The sequence below is a fragment of the Eptesicus fuscus genome, chromosome 14 (genome assembly GCF_027574615.1).
Source record: "Eptesicus fuscus isolate TK198812 chromosome 14, DD_ASM_mEF_20220401, whole genome shotgun sequence".
In the NCBI taxonomy this organism is placed as follows: Eukaryota; Metazoa; Chordata; class Mammalia; order Chiroptera; family Vespertilionidae; genus Eptesicus; species Eptesicus fuscus.
The window spans coordinates 12,225,885-12,253,875 of record NC_072486.1 but is presented as its reverse complement, the minus strand read 5'-3'; the positions used below and the strand labels follow the sequence as shown (position 1 = coordinate 12,253,875).

General features: G+C 39.2%; 1 protein-coding gene and 1 long non-coding RNA gene across 2 annotated transcripts in view; one reads left to right on the top strand and one right to left on the bottom strand.

The window, feature by feature from the left end:
- Positions 1-27,941, bottom strand: C14H7orf31 (chromosome 14 C7orf31 homolog). Its single transcript, XM_008147987.3, has 10 exons — positions 27,821-27,941; positions 27,040-27,197; positions 21,387-21,563; positions 17,311-17,382; positions 14,608-14,637; positions 10,341-10,522; positions 8,391-8,479; positions 7,268-7,442; positions 5,412-5,503; positions 1-1,046 (listed from the first exon to the last, which is right to left on the bottom strand). Exons 2-10 carry the CDS (start codon positions 27,171-27,173, stop codon positions 225-227), a joined length of 1,773 nt encoding a protein of 590 aa, XP_008146209.2. The 5' UTR covers positions 27,174-27,197; positions 27,821-27,941; the 3' UTR covers positions 1-224.
- LOC129151417 (uncharacterized) overlaps positions 1-27,991 on the top strand; it is a 53,879-nt gene that overhangs the window by 4,702 nt on the left and 21,186 nt on the right. The window contains exon 2 of the long non-coding RNA XR_008558098.1: positions 20,411-20,560. This is a non-coding gene — a long non-coding RNA (uncharacterized LOC129151417). The remainder of the gene's footprint in view (positions 1-20,410; positions 20,561-27,991) is intronic.

Genomic DNA, 27,991 nt, shown 5'->3' with positions numbered 1-27,991 from the left:
TTTCTGGTTCTAATATTTTATTGCCAAATTGTTAAACTTTTCAAGAAGTCAAAACATCACCTTTTCTGGGTTCCTCTGACCACATCCAAACTTAAATTCCTGAAAACAAACCTCATTAGCAAGGTCATGATGGCTCCTCTATAAAAACAGAATCCAGCAACAAGGAAGAAATTCTATTTTCTTTTCTTGCAAGAGGCTGTGTTTTGAAGGGAAAGATGAATATCTCAATTGTAGAAATAATAGGAATTATGGTCATAGAATTGGTGTTTCATCCCTGAATGCACCTTATCCCTAAGGTCTTTATGGTCTTCTAGAATTGATTTATGGAAACGTTTTTGTGCACCAGATTTTGAAAAAGCGTTCTTAAGCTCAAGCAGGTTGGTCTGAGTCTTGGGCACTCCAACTTTAGGAATCCAACCCAGAAGAGATTTTGTTTCTTCATCGTTTTCTGTGTTGAAGGTCAACTGTTCTTCTGGCTTCCTTAAAAAACATTCTAGATCAAGAGCTTCTGAGTCTGGTTTATTTTGTACAATACTAGGCGTACTAAGGTTAACAGGGTTTTGACAAATAGCATACTGGTCAAGTAAGGCAGATTTAAAATGTTCATATTGAATGTAATGGTTGGGGTTGTAGTAAGGTACAGGTTGGGGTTTTAATGGCAGCTGTCTCCAGTACAAATCTTCTGTCTTTTTAGTATCTGTAGTTTTTGGAAATGGTTGTACGTCATTAATGTTAGTCACATCTTTCGTTGGGTAACAAGGTGGACATGGAAAGGTAGATAACAAACGTTGTTCTTCCTTAATCTTGTCTTCAATTTCCTGGTATTTATGGATCATACCTGCTAGTGTGTTATCACGAAGTGCCATCAATTCTGAAGAACCGGGTATGAAGGTATGAAAATTACACAAAACTCTAGGGGTACAATCGGGACAGGTAGGTGGTCTTTGCTGGACAATAGCCTCCAGAGGACGTTGGTTCTGAATCAGTCGAGCTATTCGTCCATCCAAGGGTCTGGGGGGTTTAAGGACAGGATGGAATTTTTCCGACTGTAGTGGTGGGATAAAAAGGAGAAAAGTGATTAATTAATAAACCTGGCATTGTAAAGGATATTGCCATAGATGGCCAGTCAAAAATCATACCCATTTTCATTGTCTAAGTCAGTGATGGCGAACCTATGACACGCGTGTCAGCACTGACACACGTAGCCATTTCTGATGACACGCGGCCGCTGAGGCGGCCGCATGCCGAGGATGAAACATTTGCTGCTCCTGAGGATGAAACATTTGCGAAATAATGTTTTTTCCTCAAAGTGACACACTACGCGAGTTATGCTCAGTTTTTTGGCGAAGTTTGACACACCAAGCTCAAAAGGTTGCCCATCACTGGTCTAAGTAAACACAGATGGGTGTAGGAGTACACATTCGACTGTTTTTGTTTTTAAAGATATTGAAATTTGGGTCCTAAAAAACATGTTTTCCTCCTCAACTAGTTTTTATTAATATGGAAAGGGTGTATTTTTACTTGGCTATACAGAAATTCCTCTATGTAGGAACTCTTTGCTTTCAAACTTTCAAAGATGTAAAAGAATCATTGGAACAAAACTGCCCATCACCAACAATTGATGTTAAAAGTTATTTAAATCCCTGTTATTAGCTTTATTAGGCCAAGGCAAGGGTTCTTTTTTTAAAAATAGATTTTATTGATTTTTTACAGAGAGGAAGAGAGAGGGATAGAGAGTTAGAAACATCGATGAGAGAGAATCATCGATCAGCTGCCTTTTGCACACCCCCTACTGGGGTTGTGCCCGCAACCAAGGTACATGCCCTTGACCGGAATCGAACCTGGGACCCTTGAGTCCGCAGGCCGACGCTCTATCCACTGAGCCAAACCAGTTTCGGTGGCAAGGGTTCTTAAACCTTGGTTGAATCAGGATCAGCTTTGGAGCTGGAAGAAAATGAGATTCTAAAACTTGATCCTGTGAGATTATGATTCAGGAATCTGCTTTTTCAACTAACATCTCAGTGATGCTGAGGCTAGTGATGTGCCCTGTTTGTGGAGACACTGGTCTGAGAGGAATTTGCATATCTGTTCCTGTTTTTTTTTAAGATGTTTTATAAATACTGTGAATTCAGTCATGTCTATAACTGCAAAAGTAGTGAGTGTATTAAAAGGTTGATTTAATAGGTATATGTCTTTGGGGGGGGCAGGAGGAAGGAGAGGAGGAGTTGGGAGGGGCATGAGGGAACTTTCTGAGATGATGGTAATTTTCAATATATTGCTACAGGTTTGGGTTACAGAGGTGTATGCATTTGTCTAAACTCATTGAGTGTACACTTAAGATTTGTGCATATCATTGAATGTACATTTTTACCTTAAAAGAAAAAACTGCAAACAAATTGAACTGTGGTTAATGACATACATGTTGAATGTTTAGGGGTGAAGTATACTACTGTCTTCAATTTACGCTGTGCATAAAAATAATAAGGATGGGTGTAGGAATGGAAAGATAGATTATGTGATAAGTATAGTAAAATGCTCATGGTAGAATCTAGGAGATGGGCATATGCATATTAACTGTAAAACTGTTTAAACTTTTCTGTGTGTTTGAACATTTTTATACACCGAGTGGTCAGATTATTATGATCTCTGAATGCATAATAATCTGGCCACTCAATATATATGTGTGTGTGTATGTGTGTGTGTGTGTGTGTGTGTGTGTGTGTATATATGTGTGTGTGTATGTGTGTTTGTGTGTGTGTGTGTGTATATTAGAAGCCCGGTGCATGAATTCGTGCATGGGTGGGGTCTGGCCAGCCTGGCCAGGGGGATGGGACATGGGCAGTTGGCCGGCCTGCCAGCTGGTCGAACTCCTGGTTGAGGGGACAATTTGCATATTAGCCTTTTATTATATAGGATATACACTGCGTGGCCAGATTAGTATGTGTTCAGAGATAATAATAATCTGGCCACTCAGTGTATATTGAAGAAAAAATCTAAAAAAGAATGGATATATGATGACAACAGAATAAGACAACAGAGATAAAAATGAGAATTGTGAGATAGTAAAAATAGTTTGGACTTGGGAAAAAAAATAGACTTAGGAACATACTTTTGGAACCTACTCTGTTCATAGTTGGAAGAATTTGTAACAAATCTGTTACAACCTTTAATCAGGTTTGAGTAGATACTATGAAAAAAAGAAAAAAACCCTCAAAATCATAACTCTATAAAATGCTTTATTAAATTTATCATAAAGAAAAAGTATATCCCTAGATGGTTTGGCTCAGTGGGTAGAGCGGCAACCTGTAGACTGAAGGGTCCTGGGTTTGATTCCCGGTCAAGAGCACTTGCCCGGGTTGTGGGCTCGATCCCCAGTGGGGGGCGTGTAGGAAGCAGCCGATCAATGATTATCTCTCATCATTGATATTTTTCTCTCTCTCCCCCTTCCTTTCTGAAATCAATAAAAAAATACATTAAAAAAAAGTATAGTGTGTATCATATCCCTACTTTGACAGTATTCCTTTATGAAGAAGCAGTATTTAATATCATTATTTTAATCTACTACAGCAAAATACTTATACACATACTTATTACCACTAGCCCATGCTTTCCTAGAGTCTATTATTTATGTTTTAGTTAGAAACCAGCAAGATTCATTGAAACGTCCAACTACTTTAGGCATATTTTATCTTGCTATTAATAAAAATGTAGGTGTTGTTTTACTTGCACAATAATTTTGCACGTAATATTCTTGATAGACATCCTTTGTACAACTGTGCATATATTTCTAAATAAAAATGATAAAACTGCTTCCTCTGGGTAAACTCTGTGGAAGTCTGGACAACTGCTGAACACACTTAACAAAAGTAGATGTATCTCATCTTTTTAAAAAAAATTTATTTTTTTACATGTTTTTATTGATTTCAGAGAGGAAGGGAAAGGGAGAGATATAAACATCAATGATGATAAGAGAGAATCTTTGATCGGTTGCCTCCTGCAAACCCCCTAGTGGGGATCAAGCCCGCAACCCGGGCATGTGCCCTTGACTGGGAATCGAACCTGGGACCCTTCAGTCCATAGGCTGATGCTCTATCCATTGAGCCAAACCAGCTAGGGCTATATATCATCTTTTCTAGCCTTAGAGAATGCTAGTTGAAAGTGAAAAATTAAGAAAATTAAAAACCCTTCAGTGAATGACACAGCACAGTCTATGGAACTAGTCTGGTGTTAATGATTTTATATCACTTTTGGAAATACTGGAGCTATTATAAAAATTCTGTACAGTTCAGTCTAAAATATAGTTCATATTGAAATAGATTATAGTTGTTTTTTTATGTGTTTTTCCACAGTTTATCTCTTTGAAAATATTAATTTTGTTTTCAAAACTTTGTAGTTTTAGAGCAGTGGTTCTCAACCTTTCCAATGCCGTGACCCTTTAATAAAGTTCCTCATGTTGTGGTGACCCCCAACCATAAAATTATTTTCGTTGCTACTTCTTAACTGTAATTTTGCTACTGTCAATGAATCGTAATGTAAATATCTGTGTTTTCCGATGGTCTTAGGCTCTACAGCAGCGGTTATCAACTGGTGGGTCGCGACCCACAGGTTGAGAACTGCTAGCAGGGTCGCCTAAGACCATCGGAAAACACAGATATTTACATTACAATTCATTGACAGTAGCAAAATTACAGTTATGAAGTAGCAACGAAAATAATTTTATGGTTGGGGGTCACCACAACATGAGGAACTGTATTAAAGGGTCGCGGCATTAGAAAGGTTGAGAACTGTTTTAGAAGATAAAATTTAAGCCCCAAATAAAATAATAAATGAATACTATTAGGCCATTTTATTTCATTTACTTATTATAATCATAAAGGGCTTGATCATTTCTGTCAGGTCATTTCACATAATTAAGAAATCTGATATTTTCATTTCACATAATTAAGAAATCTGATATTTACAGAGAATGTACTGGCTTTTGATTGTAATTCAGCCAACAATCATTGTGGATATCAGAAAGAAGCCTTTATCTCTTCAAAAGCAGTGATAATTTACAAGATACACAAATATGCAAAGATTCACAGAATTTAAGAATCTCATTAAATTACTAGGTAAGCATTTATAAAACAATGCCATTGTAAATTTTAGCAACAGTAACAGTACAAAATGTTTTTTAGAAAACAACCATTCTGTGAAGAAAAAAAGAAACCTACCTTGTTCTTCATAAGAGTGAAGAAAGGTATTCAAGCCAGTTTAGATCAATTCAGAATTAACTTCTAAAATGAGTTAAAATGTCCTTTTTCTAGTTTAGTCACCAATATTCAAAAAGCAAGAAGTGGGCAAAGCAAGAAAGAGTCCAACATGTGGATACTTTCCCCCCAAATAACTGAGAGTTGACTGCAATTACTTACAGGTTCTGGGTCAAATCCTATCTGTCCAGTTAACTCTGCTATCGCCTTTTCATGGTAATCATCCAGTTCAAGGGGGTTCATGGGCCCCAGACCTTAAATAGAAACATCATGTCTTATTATTTTTTTAAATGAAAATGGCATGTAAATGACCTTTTAGAGAAAAACTCACCCATTCCCCTTTGTAATCCTTATAAAAACCCAGGGTCTGTAACATCCAAAACAATCAAAGCCTGGGCCAACTGGAAGTCAGTCCCGCAGTCAGTGCTGGGCTGCTGTGGTGACCCATCACTGACTGCTGAGGGGGCTGTGGATCAGGCCAGGAGAGAGGCTTGGAGAGAGAAGCAGGGTCTGATCTGTAGCCTCCGTGGCAGCTGTTGATCAGCCCTTGCCTCTCTCTCCGGGCCTGGCCAGCAGCCACATCTCTCTTTCTCTCCGGGCCTCCTAGGGGGCTGCTGGTCAGCCCTGCCTCTCTGATCAGGCCCAGCGATAGGCCCAGAGATGCTGACTGGCATAGAAACTAACCAATCAGAACCAAATCTAGGTGAATTGTGAGGAGCCAATGGATGCCTAGGAGGCAGAGCTTTTGATGTTGACTGGCATAGAAACCGACCAATCAGAACCAAATTTGGGTGAACTGCGAGGAGCCAATGGCTGCCTAGGAGGCGGAGCTTCTGACGCTGACTTGTATAGAAAATGACCAGTCAGAACCTAATCTGGGTGAACTGCGAAAGCAAAACCTAAGGTGGGGCCTGAGGAGGGGTTTTAAGGGCAACAGCTGTTTGGTGTAAGGTGTAAGAAAGCGATGCAATTTTTTAATGACTGGTTTGGCAGTATAGTGCATATGGCTATCAGTCCAGATATAGGGATTACGTATTTTTGTCTGCCATGAGCATCTCCTCCTGCTAAGAAAGGCTTTTCCCGCCGATTTAAGCAATGCTATCCTATATAATCTATACTAATAATTTATACTAATAAAAGGGTAATATGCTAATTAGACTGGGTTGACCGGCCATCTTCCGGATGTCCGACTTCCTTCTGGACAAAGCCATGCTGGTGGGGGCTGAGGCAGAGGCAGTTAGGGGCGATCAGGCTGGCAGGGGAGGGCAGGTGGGGGCGAGATCAGGCCGGCAGGGGAGGGCAGTTAGAGGTGATCAGGCAGGTAGAGGCAGTTGGGGGGCAATCAGGCTGGCAGGGGAAGGCAGTTGGGGGTGAGATCAGGCCGGCGGGGGAGGGCAGTTAAGGGCAATCAGGCAGGCAGGCAGGCGAGTGTTTAGGAGCCAGTGGTTCCAGATTGTGAGAGGGATGTCCGACTGCTGGTTTAGTGGGATCTGGCCTAAACCTGCAGTTGGATATCCCCTAAGGGGTCCCTGACTGGAGAGGGTGCAGGCTGGGCTGAGGGAACCCCCACCCCCATGCATGAATTTCGTGCACTGGGCAACTAGTATAATTAGAACAATAAAATGAAAACCAACTTTACCTCCCAGTTACCTGCTAAGAGAAACTTACCACCCATCTTAATTTCTATTGGTACTTTAGATTAAGAAACATGGGGAAGTATTAGATCAGTGATGACGAACCTATGACACGTGTGTCAGCACTGACATGTGTAGCCATTTTTGATGATACGTAGCCACCTGCTGAGAATGAAACATTTGCTGCTCCTGAAGATGAAACATTTGCGAAATAATGTTTTTTCCTCAAAGTGACATACTACCCGAGTTATGCTCAGTTTTTTGGCAAAGTTTGACACAGCAAGCTCAAAAGGTTGCCCATCACTGTATTAGATGAAAGCTTATAGCAGCATTTGTCAACAATCTAATTATGTTCTTTTTACTTGTATTAAAGTGAACTCATACCTGTGAAATCACGATTGTATGAATTGATCCAGTGGGACCTCTCAATATTTCTTTGTATGTTGGCCTCTTTTTCAGAGTTAATAGGATCCCATGAATTTAAAGAAGTGTTAGGAGCGAAGGTTTTAGGAGGTTTGGGGTAGAATACTGGCTTGTTTTTCTCAACATATTTAGGAAACTAGAATATGAACATGAAAGATTATTACAATTAATGTCATCTAGTAGAATAAGAGCTGATTCACTATCTCAATAAACAGTGGCTATTGTTTTCATTTTATCTTTAAAATATATTTTTATTGATTTCAGAGAAGGAGAGAGAGGGAGAGAGAGAGAGAAACATCAATAATCAGAGAGAATCATTGATTGGCTGCTTCCTGCATGCCCCCTATTGGAGATTGAGCCCACAACCTTGTTATGTGTGCTTGACGGGAATCAAACCTGGGACCCTTCAGTCCTCAGGCTGGTGCTCTATCTACTGAGCAAAACCTGCTAGGACTATTTTATTTTTGATTATACACAAATATAATGGTTTGGACAGTCAATTGCAAATCTTGCTGAAAAGCTCTCATTTACTCTATGCATATTTGGAGTTAACTTAATATAGTTTAAATCATAAGAATAGAGTTGGGGGCTGAAACCGGTTTGGCTCAGTGGATAGAGCGTCGGCCTGCGGACTCAAGGGTCCCAGGTTCGATTCCGGTCAAGGGCATGTACCTTGGTTGTGGGCACATCCCCAGTAGGGGGTGTGCAAGAGGCAGCTGATCGATGATTCTCTCTCATCGATGTTTCTAACTCTCTATCCCTCTCTATTCCTCTCTGTAAAAAATCAATAAAATATATTTTAAAAAAAGAATAGAGTTGGGGGGACACATAGTAAGTGAAATATAGTCCTTTTCCACCTTCTTTCAGGTGGAACCTTATTTTGGTAATTGTAGAAATGTTACATAACTGCCCAAACTATCTGAAATCAGCTAAGAAAACAACAACAAAAAATGTGAATCCTGGTCAAAATCTCAAAATTTTCACCCAGATAGAATATAAAAATATTCCATCTTTTGGACTTGTAGAAACATATAGAGTAAAAACATTTTTTACTTTGTTTTAAACACACATTAAAAATACTTACATCATAATACACACCCTGACCTGGCCAAGTCAAGGCTTTCTTCTTTGAATCCATGGGAAAATCAACCAGTTCATATCTGTAAGGATTACCTGGAATTTTCAGGGCAAGCACTGTTATTCTGAATATATAAGAACAATCTTCTAATTCATGGGATTTATGGGTGCAGTAAATAGAAACAAGACAATATGAGGTGGAGAGAAATGCAGGTGCACATTTTAGCTATATAGTTAATAGCTTGCTTTGACTTCTTGACCTCCTTCCCCCCTTAATATGCAGCGTAAGGGCCACACAGACTGAGAATGACTCTCTAACCATCGTGCTCCCAGTGGTAGGAGGGGGAATTGTACTTTACCTATCTGTTAATGAAAGGAATTTTTAGGTAAATTATAAATCTTCCTGGATCCTCTTTCTAGTTTAGCAAATATAATTCTAAACTACCTGTTTTGGCTTTTCCCTGCCTAAATATCAAGAAATAGAGTTAGTACTTGATTACCAAAAAGGTATTGAAAGAGAATATCTTAAACAATACAGCTTCCTGGGCATGGTGGTAGTGTTCGCCCCTCATCCGCAGGGGATATTTGAGGTTGAGGATAGTACGGAACTTTTATACGATATGTTTTTTTCAGGCTGATAACGCAGATGCCTTCTAAGTGACTAATGAATGGGTGGCACCATACAGCATGGACACGCAGGACATGGGGATGATTTATGTCAGGGTGGGACTGAGTGGGACATTGGGAGAGTTCATCACCCTACTTAATGCATGCAGTTTCAAACTTACAAGCTGTTTATTTTTGGAATTTTCCATTTAATGTTTTCAGACCATGGTTGACAGCAGGTAACTGAGTAATAAAAATAGTGACTGCTTACACTTACCTGTTACCTATGAAGTAGGCACTGATACTCCTGTTTTATAGATTGAGAAGTGGAGGAAACTGTCCCATGGTCTATGGTGAGTAAGTGGCAGAGCCAGGATTCTACCCCTGCAGTCTGACTCCATAGTCCCTGCTGTTAACTTTGCACTCGCTTGCTTTTTTCTCGATTCCTTTATTCTAATGCTAACCGTGTCGAGTCACACTGGACATCCGAGTGCAAAAGGTTAAACATTCCACTGTAGTATTTCTCAAAATGTTACTGTCCCCTGTAAGGTACTGAGGTTGACAGTAATGACAGTATCTGTTCTTATATTTGGGTTCAATTATTCATGTACAGAGGACCTGAATTACAGGACAGTTCTTGGGTCTTACCTTCCTCACAGCCCAAATTCATTCAACAAGTATTTATCGCTGCCTACCGTGTACCTTTTCTGTCACCTTCAGTTACTTTCAGTCTTTTGCTGTAGGTTTCTTCTGTTTTGAGGTGTCTAGTGTGGGACAGACTTGATGACTAGTGTATGGGTTTACCACCCTCTATAGTAAAACTAATATGGGAAGACCCCAATGTTTGCATCTATGACAAAATGCTCCCAGGTGTTAAAAGGCACTGACCAAACTGCTCCCATCACTTTCTGAGTCCTATTTCAATGAGGACCTTTCACTTTCATCATGGCTGCTACATCCATGATGCTCTGAACCCACCACTGTCCCTTGTGCTGATGACCTGAGCTTAGATGGAATTTTAAAAAGCTAAGCCATAGGAGAGAGCAAAAAGGAAATAAAAACAAAATATAAGTAGAATAAAAACAACCAATTCTACAATGTTTGTTTCTGATTCTATCTTGGGAGGTTCTGTATAAAGAAGAAAAGTTAAGGGCACCTGCAGAGATTCTGATTTAATTGTCTGTGGCGAGGTCCCAGCTGATTCTAAAGTGCAGCCACAGTTGAGAACAATTTTCTGCTGGTCACACTTTTGTGACTTGAGTCCTTTGCCCTACTTTCTTTGATTTTATTATTGAATAAACTCAAAATATAAGAAAAATTAATACTTTTCTGATTTTAAATTACACTTTACCTTTTGTCTTCAAAATCAGTGTATCATAAGGCTTCGTTGGCACAGTGGGAGGAAATGGCTGCTGGCCTCGGGCGTTAATGCCAGTGTAGCGATCCTTAGGTGATGTGAAGGTCGGGAACATGGCACCGCGACAGGTGTGTGTGTGGTAGGGATGTTCAATTGGATACGGGGAGCAGATTTCACTGAGATTTATGTTGAGCAAACAAAACAAAACAGAATAGAAGTGCAGTTTTAAAAAATCAATCACCAAATATTTATTGGAGCCCTTCTTTATGGCAGGTACTGTACTAAACCCAAGGTTGCAGGTTCAATCCCGAGTCAGAGCACATATGAGAATCAATCAGTGGTTGCATAAATAAGTGGAACAATGAATCGATGTTTCTCTCTCTCTCTCTTTCCCTTAAGTCAATCAATCAATCAATCAATCAATAAAATATTTATTTGTAAGACAAAAAATCTGGACTCCAGGCAAAAGTCATTTATGAGGCTAGTCAGCTCTTTTTTTGTTTGTAAAGAGATTTGGTTTTCTTGCCCTTGTCACAAACTCTCTCACCTGAACATATTTTTGAATTGGGTATAGCATTATTTTATTGCTGATCATTAAAAACTTTTCCAGTTTACTTACTTTGCTTAAAAAGTGCCACATCAACTACTACACAGGGCACAAGGTTGTCAACTTTAATGATATTGGAAGAGAATCAGGGCATTCCTAAATTCCAAATGACTGACATTCCTCGGAGTCATGACAATTAGTTTAGTAACTGCTCTTTTAATGAAGCATACTGACTCTTTCATTTTATATACTACACATTTGTTATAAATATTTCCAGTGTCCAATTCAGTGGATTCCATAGTAAACCATTCCCCTTAATTTCCTCTTTAAAATCTACTTGAAAATAAGTAAGCATTTATAGTTTGAGCAAACTGTGTGAGTAAAGGAGGAATGAACACATCCGTGCTCATGGAGAGTGTCCAATCTACTTGAGTCAGGAAAGGATGGAGTTTACTGTGGTCTGGTACAAAGCCCATGTTCTGCCTGGCTGGTGTAGCACAGTGGTTGGGCGTCAGCCTATGAACCAGGAGGTCATGGTTCAATTCCTGGTCAGGACATGTGCCCAGGCTGTGGGCTCGATCCCCAGTGTGGGGCTTGCAGGAGGCAGTTGATCGATGATTTTTCTCTCTCATCATTGGTGTTTCTATCTATCTCTCCCTTCCTCTCTGAAATCAATACACATATATTTTTTTAAAAATAGAGATTACTCATTACTTTAGAAAGTAAGTTTTAAGGGCCAAGAACATGTTAAATTACAACAAAAGAACTACAAGAATTTCATAAACCATTTCTGGGGAGTGGTCTCCTTGATAGGAAGTAAATTTGCAAAATGTGGGTGTAGTTCTCGGAATCTTCTGGTTTTGTCTGTGGCTAGGATTTTGGCTTCATGAAGAAGGGGTAAAAGGTGGGAGTTAGGAAGGCAGGGGGGAAATTTTTCCCCCTTTAGATTCTAGAAATGTATATTTCCTAGCAAATAGTATTAAGTTATATCTAGTAATGATTTAGGAAGATGTTATTTATTCTAAGACCTGAAAACTATGGACTCTGTGTGCTGTGAGTCTATGTACGTTATGAAATTTCATTCAATATATTGCAAAGGTTATATTTAATTAAAAAAACATATTGTAAAATTATACCTTCCATTAAATTTTCAGGTTTTATCCCACTCAGGTTTTGAATACAACAGTATTAAATGACCAGAATGTATTTTTATTCCTCTAAGGAATAAAATATTATGCAGAAAATACTATGTTCCTGGTTATATTAAATAATTTATAAAGGTTACTTTCATTTTGTGTCTTGAGTCCCTAAATAGAGAAGAAATATTAAGAAAAGGCAGAACATCATTCACTTAATCTCACAGGCATTTAAATAAAGGAATTTGGTTTCTATACATCGTTCAGTTAGAGGCCTGGGCTGTCTGAGCAAGATTTACCAAGATGTTTAACAAGATGATAACGACTCTTTCAGGGGGGTATTTGAGGACCATGTCAAAGGAAGAGACTTTGGAATTTATCAGGCTACAAGCAGACAGCTGATTTGAGAAAAATAACCCAACAAAAAGGGCTTTACTTTTCATATTGCTATTAAGAGAATTTGGAAAGTCCAAAACAAAGGTCTTCACATAGTTGTTTGTTTGTTTTTTAAACCCCGAAACAACTAAGATTTAAAAGTTTTTTTTGGCCTTTTTTAATCCTCACCCAAGGATATTTTTCCATTGGTTTTTAGAGAGTGGAAGGGAGAAGGAGAGACAGAGAGAAACATCGATATGAGAGAGAGACATTTATTGGTTGCCTCCTGCACGAACCTCAACCAAGTCTGGGGAACCTGCAACCAAGGTACGTGCCCTTGATTGAAATCGAACCTGGGACCCTTCAGTCCATGGGCTGATGCTCTATCCACTGCACCAAACTGGCTAGGGATAACATTTAATTTTAATAGCCTTTTGAGCAGATCTTACCCTGTAACACCATTTTAAAATGTTACTTTATTATTTTCAGTTAAGACTGACAGGGACTTTAGTAGCATCAAGCACACCTAGTGTTTAGATCCTGGCTTCTAGTACCATTCTCCCATAGAAGGAACTGGGCTGATTCTAGGACTGGGGCAGGAAATATATGAGTCTGCAGCATCTTGTACTGCCAGAAAGTAAGGAACTGTTCAAAGGAAAATAAAACCCTGACAACAGTAAGCGATATAGTACTCAAACGAACAAATAAATCAGAAGGACACCACACTGATAGGTATGTGGATCTAGGAGCCAACTGAAAGAGTACCCAATGGTCAATCTGAGTAAGAGAATAAGTAAAGTAGTACAGGATTACTTCTAAAGCACCAAAGTACAACACGAATATCCATGAGTCCATATTGATATAAGCGGATCATAAATAAGTGGGATAGGACAGACAAATCTTCATGTAGAACAATGCCAGTAAATTATGCAAGTACTTTATCCTCAAGGAGGTGGAGCATAATTCTAGTGCAGGCTGTCTAGAATGACTTTCTTCTAAAGAGTACAATATGGGAAGGGGAGAAAATAAGATTAACTGTACAGTGGGGAAACGTGATAAACATTACCTCAGCTAGGTAATCAAGGTCAACATCAACAGTGGTAAGTTATGTTGATAGCATGTACTCTTTTAAATAATTAAAAAAAATTTCAAATAGCATGTACTCTTGATAGGATGTGATAAAAATGGCACTTTACCTCTTCCTTCCCCAAACACATTACCCGAGTCCATTCATGAGAAAAACACCAGACAAATCCCAACTTGCGGACATTCTTCAAAGTATCTGACCTGTAATCCTCACAAGTGTGTAGACCATAAAAAAAGGAAACTGAAATGGTCACAGCCAAAAGGAACCTAAGGAACTAAGGAGACTACCAAATTCTTGGATGGGATTCTGGAATACAAAAAGGACCTTAGGGGAAAAACTGAGGAAATCTGAGTAAAGTATGGACTTTATTTTTTATTTATTTTTTTAAATTTATTGATTTTTTACAGAGAGGAAGGGAGAGGGATAGAGAGTCAGAAACATCGATCAGCTGCCTCCTGCACACCTCCCACTGGGGATGTGCCCACAACCAAGGTGCATGCCCTTGATCAGAATTGAACCCAGGACCTTTCAGTCCACAGGCCGAAGCTCTATCCACTGAGCCAAACTGGTTAGGGCTAAAGTATGGACTTTAGTTAATAGTAATGCATTAATATTTGGCTCATTCATTGTGACAAATGGACCATACTAATATAAGATGTTAATAACAGGAAAAACTGGGTATGAGGTCTATAGGAACTCTCTCTACTGTTTCCCAATCATTTTGTAAATATAAAACTGTACTAAAAAAGTTAGTTAAAAAAAAAAGATTAGCAGGGCATATAATTAGGGGAAATCAATGATACTCTAACTTTGGGCTTGTATCAGTCTCTCCCACATTCATGAAAAGTCTCATTTGTCCCCACACTAAGACCTATGGATCGCCAATACCTTTTTTCCTTGATTAGAACAGAGAAGGCCCTGGCTGGGTATCTCAAATGGTTAGAGCATCATCCCAATATGCCAGGGTTGCAGGTTTGATCCCTGGGCAGGGCACATACAAGAAGCAACCAATGAGTGCATAAATAAGTGGAACAAGAAATTAATGTTTCTCTCTCTAGAATCAATACATTAAAAAAACCAAAATAACAGGGAAGGGAAATACAAGTGTATACTTACCCTACTGCTGAATTAGGTGGTTTGGGCAACCTAGAATAAAAACAGGAAACAAATCCTAATTTATATTAAGGACTTTTTAAAGCTTATATTTCTATTAGAAACTTGCTTAAGAATAAAGTATCCAATTTTCTTTTTTTAAAAAAAATACATATTTTATTGACTTTTTTACAGAGGGGAAGGGAGAGAGAGTTAGAAACATAGATGAGAGAGAAACATCAATCAGCTGCCTCCTGCACACCCCCTACTGGGGATGTGCCCGCAACCTAGGTATATGCCCTTGACCGGAATCGAACCTGGGACCCTTGAGTCCGCAGGCCGACGCTCTATCCACTGAGCCAAACCGGTTAGGGCAGAAGTACCCAATTTTCCAGCTACAGTGTCTTTTACAGTCAAGCGGTAGCAAGTGCTCTCAGGCAGCCTGCCACCGTGCATGTGGTGCAATTACACGACCTAAAGTGACCCGAGTGTGACACAGTTCTGTGTGTGCTTTGTCCTTTTGCCCAGGATTGCTGATCTCTCCATTGACAGAGGCTAGAACAAAACTGAACAAGGTACTGAAGGTACGCCTTTTCTGAATCAGTTCATTTGAAGTTTGTGTATTTACTAAATATGCTGAGCCCTGCATACCAAGAAGTGATACTGCAGCCCAGGAACAAAGTCCACACTAGGCAAGGATAGTCATCCACTTTCACTGGGTTCCAGCAGTTAGTTTCAAACTATGAAAACATTTCTAAATATTGCAGGTGTGAAAAATGAACAGAATGTTAATCAGTCAATAGTAAAGATCAGTAAAGTTGAGTATACTCTTAATTTTTTATGCTTTTCTATTTGGGAAATGGTATATTAGCCATATAATTTTATTAGTCTGTATTGTAAACACATGATTCATATTAACTATATCATGTTTATGCCCTTCTTTATTTGGACTCTAAATTTGTGGGTTTGGAACTAAAAAAACAAACAAACATGTCTTGTCTTCCGGTTATATTTCTGGTTGAGTTGGGGAACAGGGGGCAATGAATATAACAATTGAAGGGATCTAGAGTTAGTAGATTGGATATTATTTGTGAAACATTAAGTCAGCATGTAAAATTTTTCTCATGTGACACATTTAGCGATGACATTGACAAGTGTGTGCCTAAAATTGATTTGATTCAAAATTGAAACATTTTTTTAAAGAAAAAGGAAAGCTTCTAAAAGACAATCCTCAAAGTTTAAAAATAAAGTGAATGAGCCCTGGCTGGTTTGGCTCAGTGGATAGAGCGTCGGCGTGGGGACTGAAGGGTCCCGGCTTCGATTTCAGTCAAGGGCACATGCCCAAGTTGTGGGCACTGGGGACGTGCAGGAGGCAGTCAATCAATGATTCTCATCACTGATGTTTCTTTCTCTCCCTCTCCCTTCCTCTCTGAAATCAATAGAAATATATTAAAAAAAAAAAAGAAATAAAAGAAGATGAAAAGAAAATATGCTCAGAGACACCAATTCCTTAACCTGAACCAGTCATACTCTTATCTACTTTTCAAAGTTAACTAATCCCAAAGGGATAAACAGGGCCTACTAACCACAAATATGTCTTTTTGTCTCCCTCTTGTGGCTAAACTCTATATTAACTTCTTACTCAGAAATAGATTCCTAATCTGTTAAAGGCAAAGAAGGGATATTTTCAGTTACTTCCATATTGTCAGTGTTTTATTTTTACCTGAAAATTAAAAAGTATGATTTTGTCTTGTATACAACCAACTATTTCAAGGAGTAAAAAATAATTACTATGTATTCCTTATACAAAAGAGACTTAAGGAATAGTCTTATTAAGAGTTATTTGTAGATTATCATAATGAATGTCTCATAAAATTCCAATTAAAATTTTTGTTGAGGGCACTTAGCATTTTCTGTGAACCTTTACAGAAATGTAACTTTTGTATTAGATTGAGTAACTAGGTCAAAAGCAGGGAAATGGACCAAAGTGGCCTATTTAAATCCCTTCAAACATTATAATCTCTATTTCCTATTTTTTCCTCACTTGTTTAAATATTAGAATCAGTGGGTTTAGGTTTATTTGTTTTATTTTTGTCATTTGGTCTTGGTTTCTATTATTAATGATCTCTATAAAAAAAGGAACACTTGTATTTTCTAAAAGTTCCCATTTTTTTTAAAGCATTTCTCATATAACTCATTTTCACTTAAAAAATGTTATTTGGCCTTGCTGGTGTGGCTCAGTGGTTGAGTGATGACCTATGAACCAGGAGGTCAGGGTTTGATTCTCTGTCAGGGGACATGCCCCGGTTGCGGGCTCCCTCCTCAGCAGGGGGTGTGCAGGAGGCAGCCAATCATTGGTCCTTTCTCATTATTGATGTTTCTATTTCTTCCTCCCTCTCCCTTCATCTATGAATTCAATCTATTTATATAAAAACCTAACTGACCATTATGACCAGACGACCAGCCAGTAACTATGATGTGCACTGACCACCAGGGGGCAGACGCTCAACGCAGGAGCTGCCCCTGGTGGTCAGTGTGCTCCCACAGCCAACCTCCCATGGTCCCTCCCCCTAGCCAGTGGGCCCTGGGTGAGACAGCCCCGATCGATAGCCGGCCAGGCCGAGGCCCCCTCCCCCCCAAATGCACAAATTCATGCACCAGGCCTCTAGTACAAATATTAAAAAATGTTATTTGATCTCACATAAGAAAAAGAAACCCCAAACTTACAAAGAATCATTTCCATAGATGTCACTTTTTCTGTTCTGTGTCAAATAATAGAACTGTTCAATAGGAAGCCTTCTGAAAAGAAAGAAAAAATTAAATTTAACATATTTTCAAATTAACACAGTGTAACAGTGAGACAGGAAAAGACAAATAGCAAATAGACTAATACAACCGTGTGTTAGGAAAATCAGTATATGAAAAGGTGGCTTTTTATTTTACTATTTTATTTTTTAATCTTCACCTGAGGACATGCTTAGAGAGAGAGAGAGAAACATTGATGTGAGAAACATTGATCGGTTGCCTTCCATATATGCCCCAAATGGGGATTAAACCCACAGACCAGGTATGTGCCCTGATCCGGAATCAAACCAGCAACCTTTCGGTACACAGGCTGACGCTCAACCAACTGAGCCACTCCGGCTGGGCAAAACGGAGGCATTTTAAATCAGTGGAGGAGGATTTATTTTCAATAAACAATGCAGAAAAATACAATAGCTATTTGGAAAAAAATATATTTCATACTACTCACAAAGGTAGTTTCAAATGGATTAAAAATCTAAAGAACTAGGAACTACATACAATTATTAAAATAAAACATACAAGAATGCATTTTTTTTCTTGGTGGTAGGAAAAACATTTTAAATAATATTTTTCTTTTAAAAGTCAAAAACCAAAAGGAAATACAATAACATCAAATGAAAAACTTGAAGTCAGGACAGCATAAAAAGTTCAAATAAAACAGACTGGAGCCCTGGCTGGTGTGCCCCGAGAGGTCACCAGTTCAATTCCCTGTCAGGGCTCATGACTGGGTTGCAGGCTCCATCCCTGGTAGGGGGCATGCAGGAGGCAGCCAAGCAATGTTTCTCTCTCTTTCCCTCTTCCTCCCTCTCTCTCTAAAAATCAATAAAAACATATTTAAAATACAAAACAAAACATAGATTGGAAGAAATACTTGCAATAAAGGTATGTAAAGTATTAATATCCAGAACATAAAGAACTAATAAAATCTATAGCTAAAAGACAAACAATAAAAATGGAGAAAAAATAAGAACAGAAAAGGAAATGTAATGTAATGGCTATACCTAAGAAAAAATTTCTCAACCTAATCAGAGAAATGCATTCTGATAACCAAGATACTTATTAGATGGGCAAAAACTATACAGTTTGATACTACAATACAGTTGGGCAGGAGTGCGGAGAAATGGACACTTTTAGCCACTACCAAGATAATATAAAGCACTTGGGCTCTAGCTACTAAAATTGTGTATGAGCTCAAACTGGCCTGTAAAACATATTCATTACCTAGAGTTAATGCAAAAAAAAAAAAATTATGAGAATGGCTAAGTAATCTATGATGTATCCATGTTGTGGAACACTGAGAAATTAAAAAGAATGAGATTGATCTGTATTTATAATCTCTAGATTATATAGAGATAAAAAAGAACTAACTTACCTAATACTATATATCAAATGTATCCACATATAAAATAATACCATATATTTTCAATGGGTGCCCATATAATTCTGTAAACTTATAGGTGTGAAAGGAGGTACAGGGTAGTGGTGACTGCAATTCTCTCCAGGAAGGAGACTGGGATTGGTGGGGTGGTAGTCAAAAGAGATTGGACCTTTTAGATTTAAAAAAAAAAATTTTGTTTTTTTCCAGAGCAGTTTTAGGTTCACAGCAGAGTTGAGAGGAAGTTTTTAGACCAGGCATCCTGTCTCTGGGGAAACTACTTATTGGTAATTGGTTCAGAGCATGTGCCACACTTTTTTTTTTTTTAATATATTTTATTGATTTTTTACAGAGAGGAAGAGAGAGGGATAGAGAGTCAGAAACATTGATCAGCTGCCTCCTGCACACCCCCCACTGGGGATGTGCCCACAACCAAGGTACATGCCCTTGACCGGAATCGAACCTGGGACCCTTGAGTCCGCAGGCCGACGCTCTATCCACTGAGCCAAACCGGTTTCGGCATGTGCCACACTTTTTAGGACAACACTCAGCCATAACTGAATAGTATTTCACACTACTCAAAAAGATAATTTCTGATGGGTTAAAAATCTAAGGAATTGAGAGAAATACATACAAATATTAAAATAAGACAAGAATGTATTTTTTTCTTGGTGGTAGAAAAAACATTTTAAATACGATTTTCCTTTTAAAAGTAGAAAACATCGATTAGTTGTCTCCCACATGTACCCTGAGTGGGGATCAAACCCACAACCTGGGCCTGAGCCCTGAGCAGGAATTGAACCCGTGACCCTTCAGTGTATGGGAGGAAGCTCCAACCTAGCCACACCTGCCAAGGAGGCAAGGGTTGAATTTAAAAGGTGCACTGGTCTTACCAGATTTGCAGATGGTAGAACAGCCTATGGGAGATTCGGTTATGGCTGGGTGTTGTCCTCGAGTGTGGCACATGCTCTGAACCACTGACCAATAGTTTCCCCCAACGACAGAATGCCTGGCCTGAAAAGCACAGGGTGTAAGTGGGAAACTGCCTCTGTTTTCTTTCTGTTCCACTTGAGAACTAAATTTTACTTCCTGCACAGCCCCTTGGGCTATGCTGGTTTAGAGGTCAAGAGAGCAGTGCTTCCATCAAGAGGACACAACAATGGTCCCACTGAATTGGAAGTTGAACTGATGATGTGGTAATTTGGGGCTCCTTTTGACTCTGGAGAAAACAGGGAAGAAAGGACTGTACCAAGTAGGCTGGGATGATTGATTCTTAACATGAAGGGCAAGAGGACTGCTTCTATACAATGAATGGGGGAAAAGAGTATTTCTAGACCTAAACAATCTTTTGGACGCCTCCTAGTATTGCTTCCAGTGGCATAGAATTAATGGGATACTGTAGCAGCCTCACACTAAGACCTTAGATCTCTCAGGAACAGAATTTGGCGTTGTCCCACCAGGTAATGAACTACCAGCTCATGTATTGGCTGAGGGCAAGAGACTTGGAATGGGTAGCGGAGGAAGGAAATTATACCACAAGAGATGTAGAAATAAGGTCTAGTCACAGCCCATATTTTCTTCCTTGTTGTGTCCTATATACTTTTATACATTAACCAATTTTTACTTTTTCCTTATTATTTCATATAGGATGTGTTGGTGATAGGTTTATTAAATGCATACGTGTGGACTATCGTGACAAGTTATGACTGAACTAGACAGGAGTGAATGTACACAGAGATCCCAGACTTGGAGCTGGATGCAGGAACCGGTGAGACGTTGGGTCTTCCCTTTGGGGAGGTGAGCACATTTTCATTTGCTTCTTATTGCTTTACTTGGGCTTTGAAACGGTCATTGGCCGCCACATGTTCCTGTTGTTACTGTTTCTCTCTCTAGCTGTGACTTGTCTTTCCTAATTTCTTTCAACTGCTTTAGAACAACAAGCTAGTTAGCTAGATTGTTAGTAAACTAGGTAACCAAGATTGTTAGAGAAAGCGGGAGTAAGTAAGCTGTGTGTGAAGGTTTGGTTTGATGGATTTTATTTTTAATAAATTTCATAATTTTTAGCAAATAATTCATGTGACATTATATTTACTGCTCAGATTTATCTTTGCTTTCTCTTCAGTTTTAACCCATTTTATATAAAGTTGCTGAATGACTTTAAGATTTATAAATGATTATTGAGATATTTTAATAACTGAAAACAATGCCCAATAGATTCTAATAACTATAGATTCATGAACAAATTAAAAATCAAAAGTTCCAAAAATTTAAGAACATCTGTACACATTAAGACCAGCTATTTGCTCAAGCAAAAACATTTTTAATTAACTCTCTTAGGATATTCCCATTTAGTTTTAAAATGAGATTAGCAAGGGAATTAAATTAATCAAAATTTCTGATAATAATACTTGAACATCTCTAAGGACAGTAGACATCCATAAACACAGAGTTTTTTTTGACTGACTTCACAATTAGATATTATATAATTAGTTTTTCCATCTGTGTCTTCTTATAAATAGTCAAAGAAGTAAGTTTGGAGGCAGATTTAAATTAGAAAGGACTCACAATAGAAATAAAAATGAGTAATAAATACCTCTGTGTGAAAGGCAGAAAGCTTGCTTACCTTGGCCAGGTATCTCCACCAAATCCATAGTGCTGATGTCCCTTGCCCATGGCACGGGGAGGTTCACCTTTTGGCCTGTGTGCCTCAGGGAGTGAAATGGGTATCATCCCACCATATTCCCTGTCAGCTCCCCATAGAAGCCTGCGTTGTTGGAGCGACTCCCTCAATTCCTGATACCTGTGAAAAAGAGAGACTTTTAAAATAGCTTCAGTATGGAATACCATGGTCTGAATGTTTGTGTCCCCCCAAATTTTTATGTTGAAATCCTCATGCCCAATGTGATGATATTAAGGAGGCCCCACCTAGGAGGTGGCTAGGTCATGTAGGTGAGACCCAGAGAGCTTGCTAGCTTTTCCACCTTGTGAAGATACAGCAAGAGGGTGCCAGTCATGAACCAGCAAGAAGGCTCTCACCAGAACATGAGCCTGCTGGTGCCACGATCCTAGACTTCCAGCCTCCAGCACTGTGAGAAATACATGTTTGTTGTTTATGAGTTACCCAGCTACCTAGTCTGTGGTAGTTGGTTAGAGCTGCCCAAATGGCCAAGACAGACAACTAAAATTCCCATAGCTTCAAAACTATTTTTAGATTATATTTTCAGATTACAGAATTCTCAGTGCTGGGTAGATTATGATAGATACTGGTTATTTAGGCATCATTGGACAGCTGAGGGAATGAGGTTAAATTCCTGAGGGCTTACAGATTATCTGTGTGTTGTTGTTTTTTTCAACAAAAGTTGTAGCATGTATGCTTACATGTTTTAAAAGTTTTTATTGAGCTATAACTCACATGCCATATAATTCATCCATTTAAAGTGTACAATTAAGTTGTTTTTAGTGTATTCACAAATATGTCACTTTGCAGAATTTTGAACATTACATTCCAATCGTAGGAGGCTTATTTTAGCCAGCAGTGATTATTGGAAGGCATGATTAAAGGAAAGCTCAGAACAAAGATACTTTAATTTTTAGTTGGCAGAGTGCTAATAGTCAAAAAATATTTAGTAATCAGAAAGCAATGGAATGAACCCAGAAACAAAATGGGAACGTATAATGAAATCTGAAGCAATTGTCAAGGCACTTCCTTAATTAATGTTTGTCTCCCTAATGAGCTAGACAACTTGCTAGAGCAAGCTTGTCAAACTTGCGGCCCACGGGCCGCATGCAGCCCACAACAAATATTTTTGCGGCCCAGCCAATATAATGGTATGTAAAAAACATTTTAATAAAAATTTCATAACTTAATTTTTACAATATCCTGTTATACGTAATTATTAATAACGAACTACAGCATTCATTAATGACTGATTACTATAATCGTGTTGAATTCATTTCCCTTACATGCCATACATGCATACACCATTTCTCTCCACTAATACTAGCAGTGAATATTTTAGCAGCTGATGGCCACGTCATTAGTCTTGTACTGACTTGTTTGGTGTGGGCAACAGGAAATGTTTCGCTTTCGGAGAACAAGAAAAATAGGTTTATTTGCGTTATGCTTATCAATTTGTGCAGTTATTCAGTGTCTGAGAAGTTCAAGAAAAAAAATTACTTTGTATTAAGATGTTCTATTTAATAAACTTTTTATTAAAATGTTCTATTTTATTGAGCTATAACTCACATGCCATATAATTCATCCATTTAAAGTGTACAATTAAGTTGTTTTTAGTGTATTCACAAATATGTCACTTTGCAGAATTTTGAACATTACATTCCAATCTTAGGAGGCTTATTTTTAGCCAGCAGTGATTATTGGAAGGCATGATTAAAGGAAAGCTCAGAACAAAGATATTTGAATTTTTAGTTGGCAGAGTGCTAATAGTCAAAAAAATTTTAGTAATCAGAAAGTGATTACTAAATTTATTTCAGCTCTTTGTATTCAGTATGTCTCTATCGAAATAAACCTATGCTTGTATGAAAATTGAAGCTATTTTTTTTTTTTTTTTGCGGCTCACATAAATTTAAACCTTGTTTATTTGGCCCGTGTTAGCCTTTGAGTTTGACATGCTTGTGCTAGAGATCAGAAGATGTCAACTGAATGGAAAAAGGATAAAGACATCTGTGATTCTTAATAGCTGTACCTGTCATTCTTAAATTTTCAATGGAAGAAATACAAAAGAACAACATCATTTTATTAATAGTTTAAAAGACAATCAACTGAGTATATATACAGGGTGAGGCAAAAGCAGGTTTACAGTTGTGAGTCTGCAAACCAGCTTCCTATATTTTTACTTATTAGTTATTGTAGTATTTTCCATGCAAATAACTGTAAACCTACTTTTGCCCTAGCCTGTATTAATGACTACTGGAATTGCTTCAAAATTTATCAGTGAAGAACGCCAGAACCATAATCCTGGTTTTCTTACTATTTTCAGGCTTTCCATTAGCCCAATGGTTCTCAAAATAAGAGGGAAAACTCTGAAAATGCAGATTCCCTAGACCCACCTCAAACTTACTGAGCTAGAATACCTACTGGTAGAGCCCAGGAATCTGCATTTTTAGAAAGCTCCTCAGGTGGTTTTGATGTACCCTGTCTGTATACCATTGGGTAACAATGATGCTAGACTGCGTGACCTATACTGGAAAGAAAAAAGTAGGCTGATGTAAGGAAATCATTTTGCGCTGCTGTTAAAATTACCAACTGAGTTCAAAATACATTGTGATATTTAAAAAAAGACATCCCCTTAAGCACATCCATGTTTAGAAAATTAAAATGCTGAGAGCTAACATATGCTAGGACTCATGTTCATCCTTACCATTATGAAGGGTAATTTCTAGAAGCTAGGAGCTTTTCTTTTTGTTTTGCTTTTGAGATTTGAGTTGGGAGTTATTGACCCTTAACCTGGTCTGAAGAAATAAGCCTCAGCATTGATAGAACAGAGGTACCAATCAATGTTCTCTCTCTCTTTTTTTAAATATATTTTATTGATTTTTTTTTTTACAGATAGGAAGGGAGAGGGAGAGAGTTTGAAACATCGATGAGAGAGAAACATCAATCAGCTGCCTCCTGCACACCCCCTCCTGGGGATGTGCCCACAACCAAGGTACATGCCCTTGACTGGAATCGAACCTGGGACCCTTGAGTCCGAAGGCCGACACTCTATCCACTGAGCCAAACCGGTTAGGGCCAATCAATGTTCTCTTGATGACACTTTCCAGAGCAGTTCCGAATAACAACATTGAGAGGAAAGCCAACTTCTCATTCTATAAGCGGCCCAGCTGATTCTTAAGAGGGAATTAACAGGAGGGGTTCTGAGAATATATGATCATCCTGACTTTCCCACTTAGGGACTATGAAAGGAAAGAAGTCCATGGAGTAAAAGAGCAAGTTTTAGTAATTAGAAGCCAGGAACATGTTTACTATACCTAGAACATGTGTTTAATTTTATAGTCAGTTAACAAAAAGCAATTACTTTCTCAAAGATGCTTCTCTTACATTTCATGCCAGTTAAAGGGTTTTGGAGCCAATTATAAATCAACCATAAGATCATTTAGATAGAAGGGATCAAAATTTCAGTGAAATTTTGAGGAGTACTTTTGAGGGGATAAAGATCAATCAGATTAGGCAGCCCTAAATTCCTACTCCGAAACCTGTTGGCCAAGGATAAAACCTCACAATGCTGCTTTTGAGCCAGGGTCAACTGCTCATCCCCAGATCACACATGATCTGCTAAAGGTTGTCTGTGACTCAGGGGAATCCCTGCCTAATCTGATGGCCCTTGGAACAGAGAAGGAATTCTGGGCTGACAACCACTTTTTGGAATCAGGTTAATAGTAGAAAAGAAGGTACAGCAAGGACTAACGCAGTAGAAGTGAGCTGAGTGCCCTCTTTTCACAAATATGACAATATTCCTTTTCATTTAGTGAAAACAGTTTTCAAAAAAACACATTGAATATGATCTTTAAATTTAAAAAAATGGAGAGAACATGTTGAGATGTTAACAGCGGTCATTTCTAGATAAAGTACAGAGGTATTCTGTACAAAGGAAGTACATAATTTTTCTTTCTGTCAAACAATGGAAAATTTGTTTTCTTTACGGATTTCCATGATTTCTAAAGTATTCGTAAGGAATGTGTTAGTTTTATAATTAAGAAAAAAGCCTTCTTTTTCCTTTTCATATAAAGAGCATGTTTACAGACCAGAACAGATCTATGCAAGATCAAGATGGTGAAAGCTGAGATGGAAGAAGAAAGAAGAGTCAAGTCTGTTGAGAGCCAGTGTTTAGGCTGACTAAGAGAACTCTTTGAGGGCCAAAAGAATCTTCACACTCTTGAAGAGCTGCTATCATGGAGATGACCGATTTTTCTTATTTTGCATGGCTTCAGAGGGAAGAACCAGGATCAGCAGATGGAAATTACAAGGAGGGAAAATTTGCTCAGTAGGCAGAAAATCTAACAATCAGAAGCATTCCATGAGGTAGTGATGTCCCAGACTTGCTGTCTGATTTCTTAATGAAATAATTCTTAAATGAAGAGTTCTTAAAGAAATAATTCTAGATGGAGTGAAATTAAAAAGTAAAAACAAACAAACAAAGAAACAAAATAACCACACAGGCTAGTTTTTCACCATCCAAGTGTGAAATTTCCCAGCCCCCTCAAAATGATTCAGGTAAATACAAGACAGAAATGCTGGCACTAAGATCTTGGAAAATTTGTTTTACCTATTACTTCATACATAAAATGGGAATAGTAATAGTGCTATCTTTTAGTGTTGTGAGGATTAAAAGAATCCTATATAATAAAAGCCTAATATGCTAAGTGTCTGGTTGACCAGTTGTCGGTTCAACCAATCAAAGTGTAATATTCTAATGATATGCTAAGGCCGCTCAACTGCTCGCTATGATGAGCACTGACCACTAGGGGGCAGACAATCGACCGGTTGATCAGTAGCTATGATGTGCACTGACCACCAAGGGGCAGATGCTCTGACTGGTAGGTTAGCTTGCTGCTGGGGTCCGGCTGATTGGGACTGAGCCAGATGGGCCAGACACGCCCTGGATCCCTCCCTCTGTCCTCCCTGACCTGCCAATCTCCTGTTTCTTCCCCAGCCCCAATCGTGCACTGGTGGGGTCCCTCGGCCTGGCCTGTGCCCTCTTGCAATCCGAGACCCCCTTGGGGGATGTCAGAGAGCCAGTTTTGGCCTGATCCCGCAGGCCAGGCTGAGGGACCTCACTGGTGTACAAATTCGTGCACCAGGCCTCTAGTTATTACATAAAAAGCATTTGGTAGAGTGCCCACACATGGTAATGACTCATTATATAGTAGATGCAATTACTGTGTTACAGGAAATTTGGTAAAGCAAAAATTTAGGTGCAACTATGAACAAGATGCTGGGAGTATTTTTAACCAGACTGTGTTATAGAATAAAAATGTTTGAAACAGATTAATTTTCAAATGAAGGAACCAATCATCCTAGAGTTTTATAATGCAGTGGATGAATTTGATATCTACCTTTTAAAAATACACACCAACTTAATTTTTATCACGTTCCTACCTGATGTGAGCACTTTAAAGTTTAGGTAATGGTCATGTTATGCTTTCCCAACCATGTGATAAACAGAAAGCCCATAATCATAAGTGTTTTTTTCTTACATATACAAACACATTACAACCCTTTTAAATTGTTTTGCTTTCTCTAGCTTTTGTTTTACCTGTCCTCTGAGGCAGTTGGGCGAGTAGTTGTTTGCAATGGAGTGTGCACTTCATTGGAGTAAAAGGTGTCTGACAGCAGGTCAGCTCCTTCAAGCTCCCTGCAGCAGTGGGGCCTGTGGTGGATTACCTCCATGCTTCTTGGCTAAAAAGGCACAATCTGGGAAAGAAAAGGAGGGCACACTTGAGTTGGCCGCGGGTGACTCGCTCACTGTCACAATGACCCTCCCTCAGGGCAGGCAGGAAACAAGCTTTGCTCAATTGTTCAACCCAACGCTGCAGGGGAATGGGGCTTCCTTCCTCCCGGATAGCCCCTCTGTGGGCCCTCAGGTGGCACATCAATGATAACTACGGAAATAAATTTCAACGGAAACAAATCCACAAAGTGGAAGATGTTCCTAAGTAGTGTGAACACCTGTAGGTGCGTCCATACAAGGCCTCTACTTCGCGGACATGGGCTGAAATTCAATTCTTGCCTCAAATTTAGCCGTAACTGTTCAGGAAAACGTAGCTGATCAACGCGCCCCCCCCCCCGCCCCCCTAAAAAGCAGGGAGACTCGTTATTCAACAGAATCAACAGCTGTGCTTCTGAAGGCTTCGGATATCCCGGACGAGGGAAGCCTTTTGCAGAGCGGGACCCCAAAGGGTGAGAATCCCACCCCTCCCTCAGGCTTGGAGGGGGACCCCAAGGAGGCGCCCAGGCCAGGACCGTGGGCCCGGGAGCCGAGGTCGAGCCTCCGGCCATCAGCGCCCCGCCGAGCGCAGCCTCGGGTTCGGACGCACCTGGGACATCAGCCTCCCCTTCCCTCCCCAGAGCTGGCGGGCCTCGCGGGGCGTGGAATTCCGCCGTCGTCCGCACCTGCGGCCCCGGGGAGCTTGCGGGCAGGTGCGGGAGAGGGAGAGAGGGACTGCGAGTGGGCCGGGGGTGGGGTCGAGGGTGCCTGTGACGGCGGC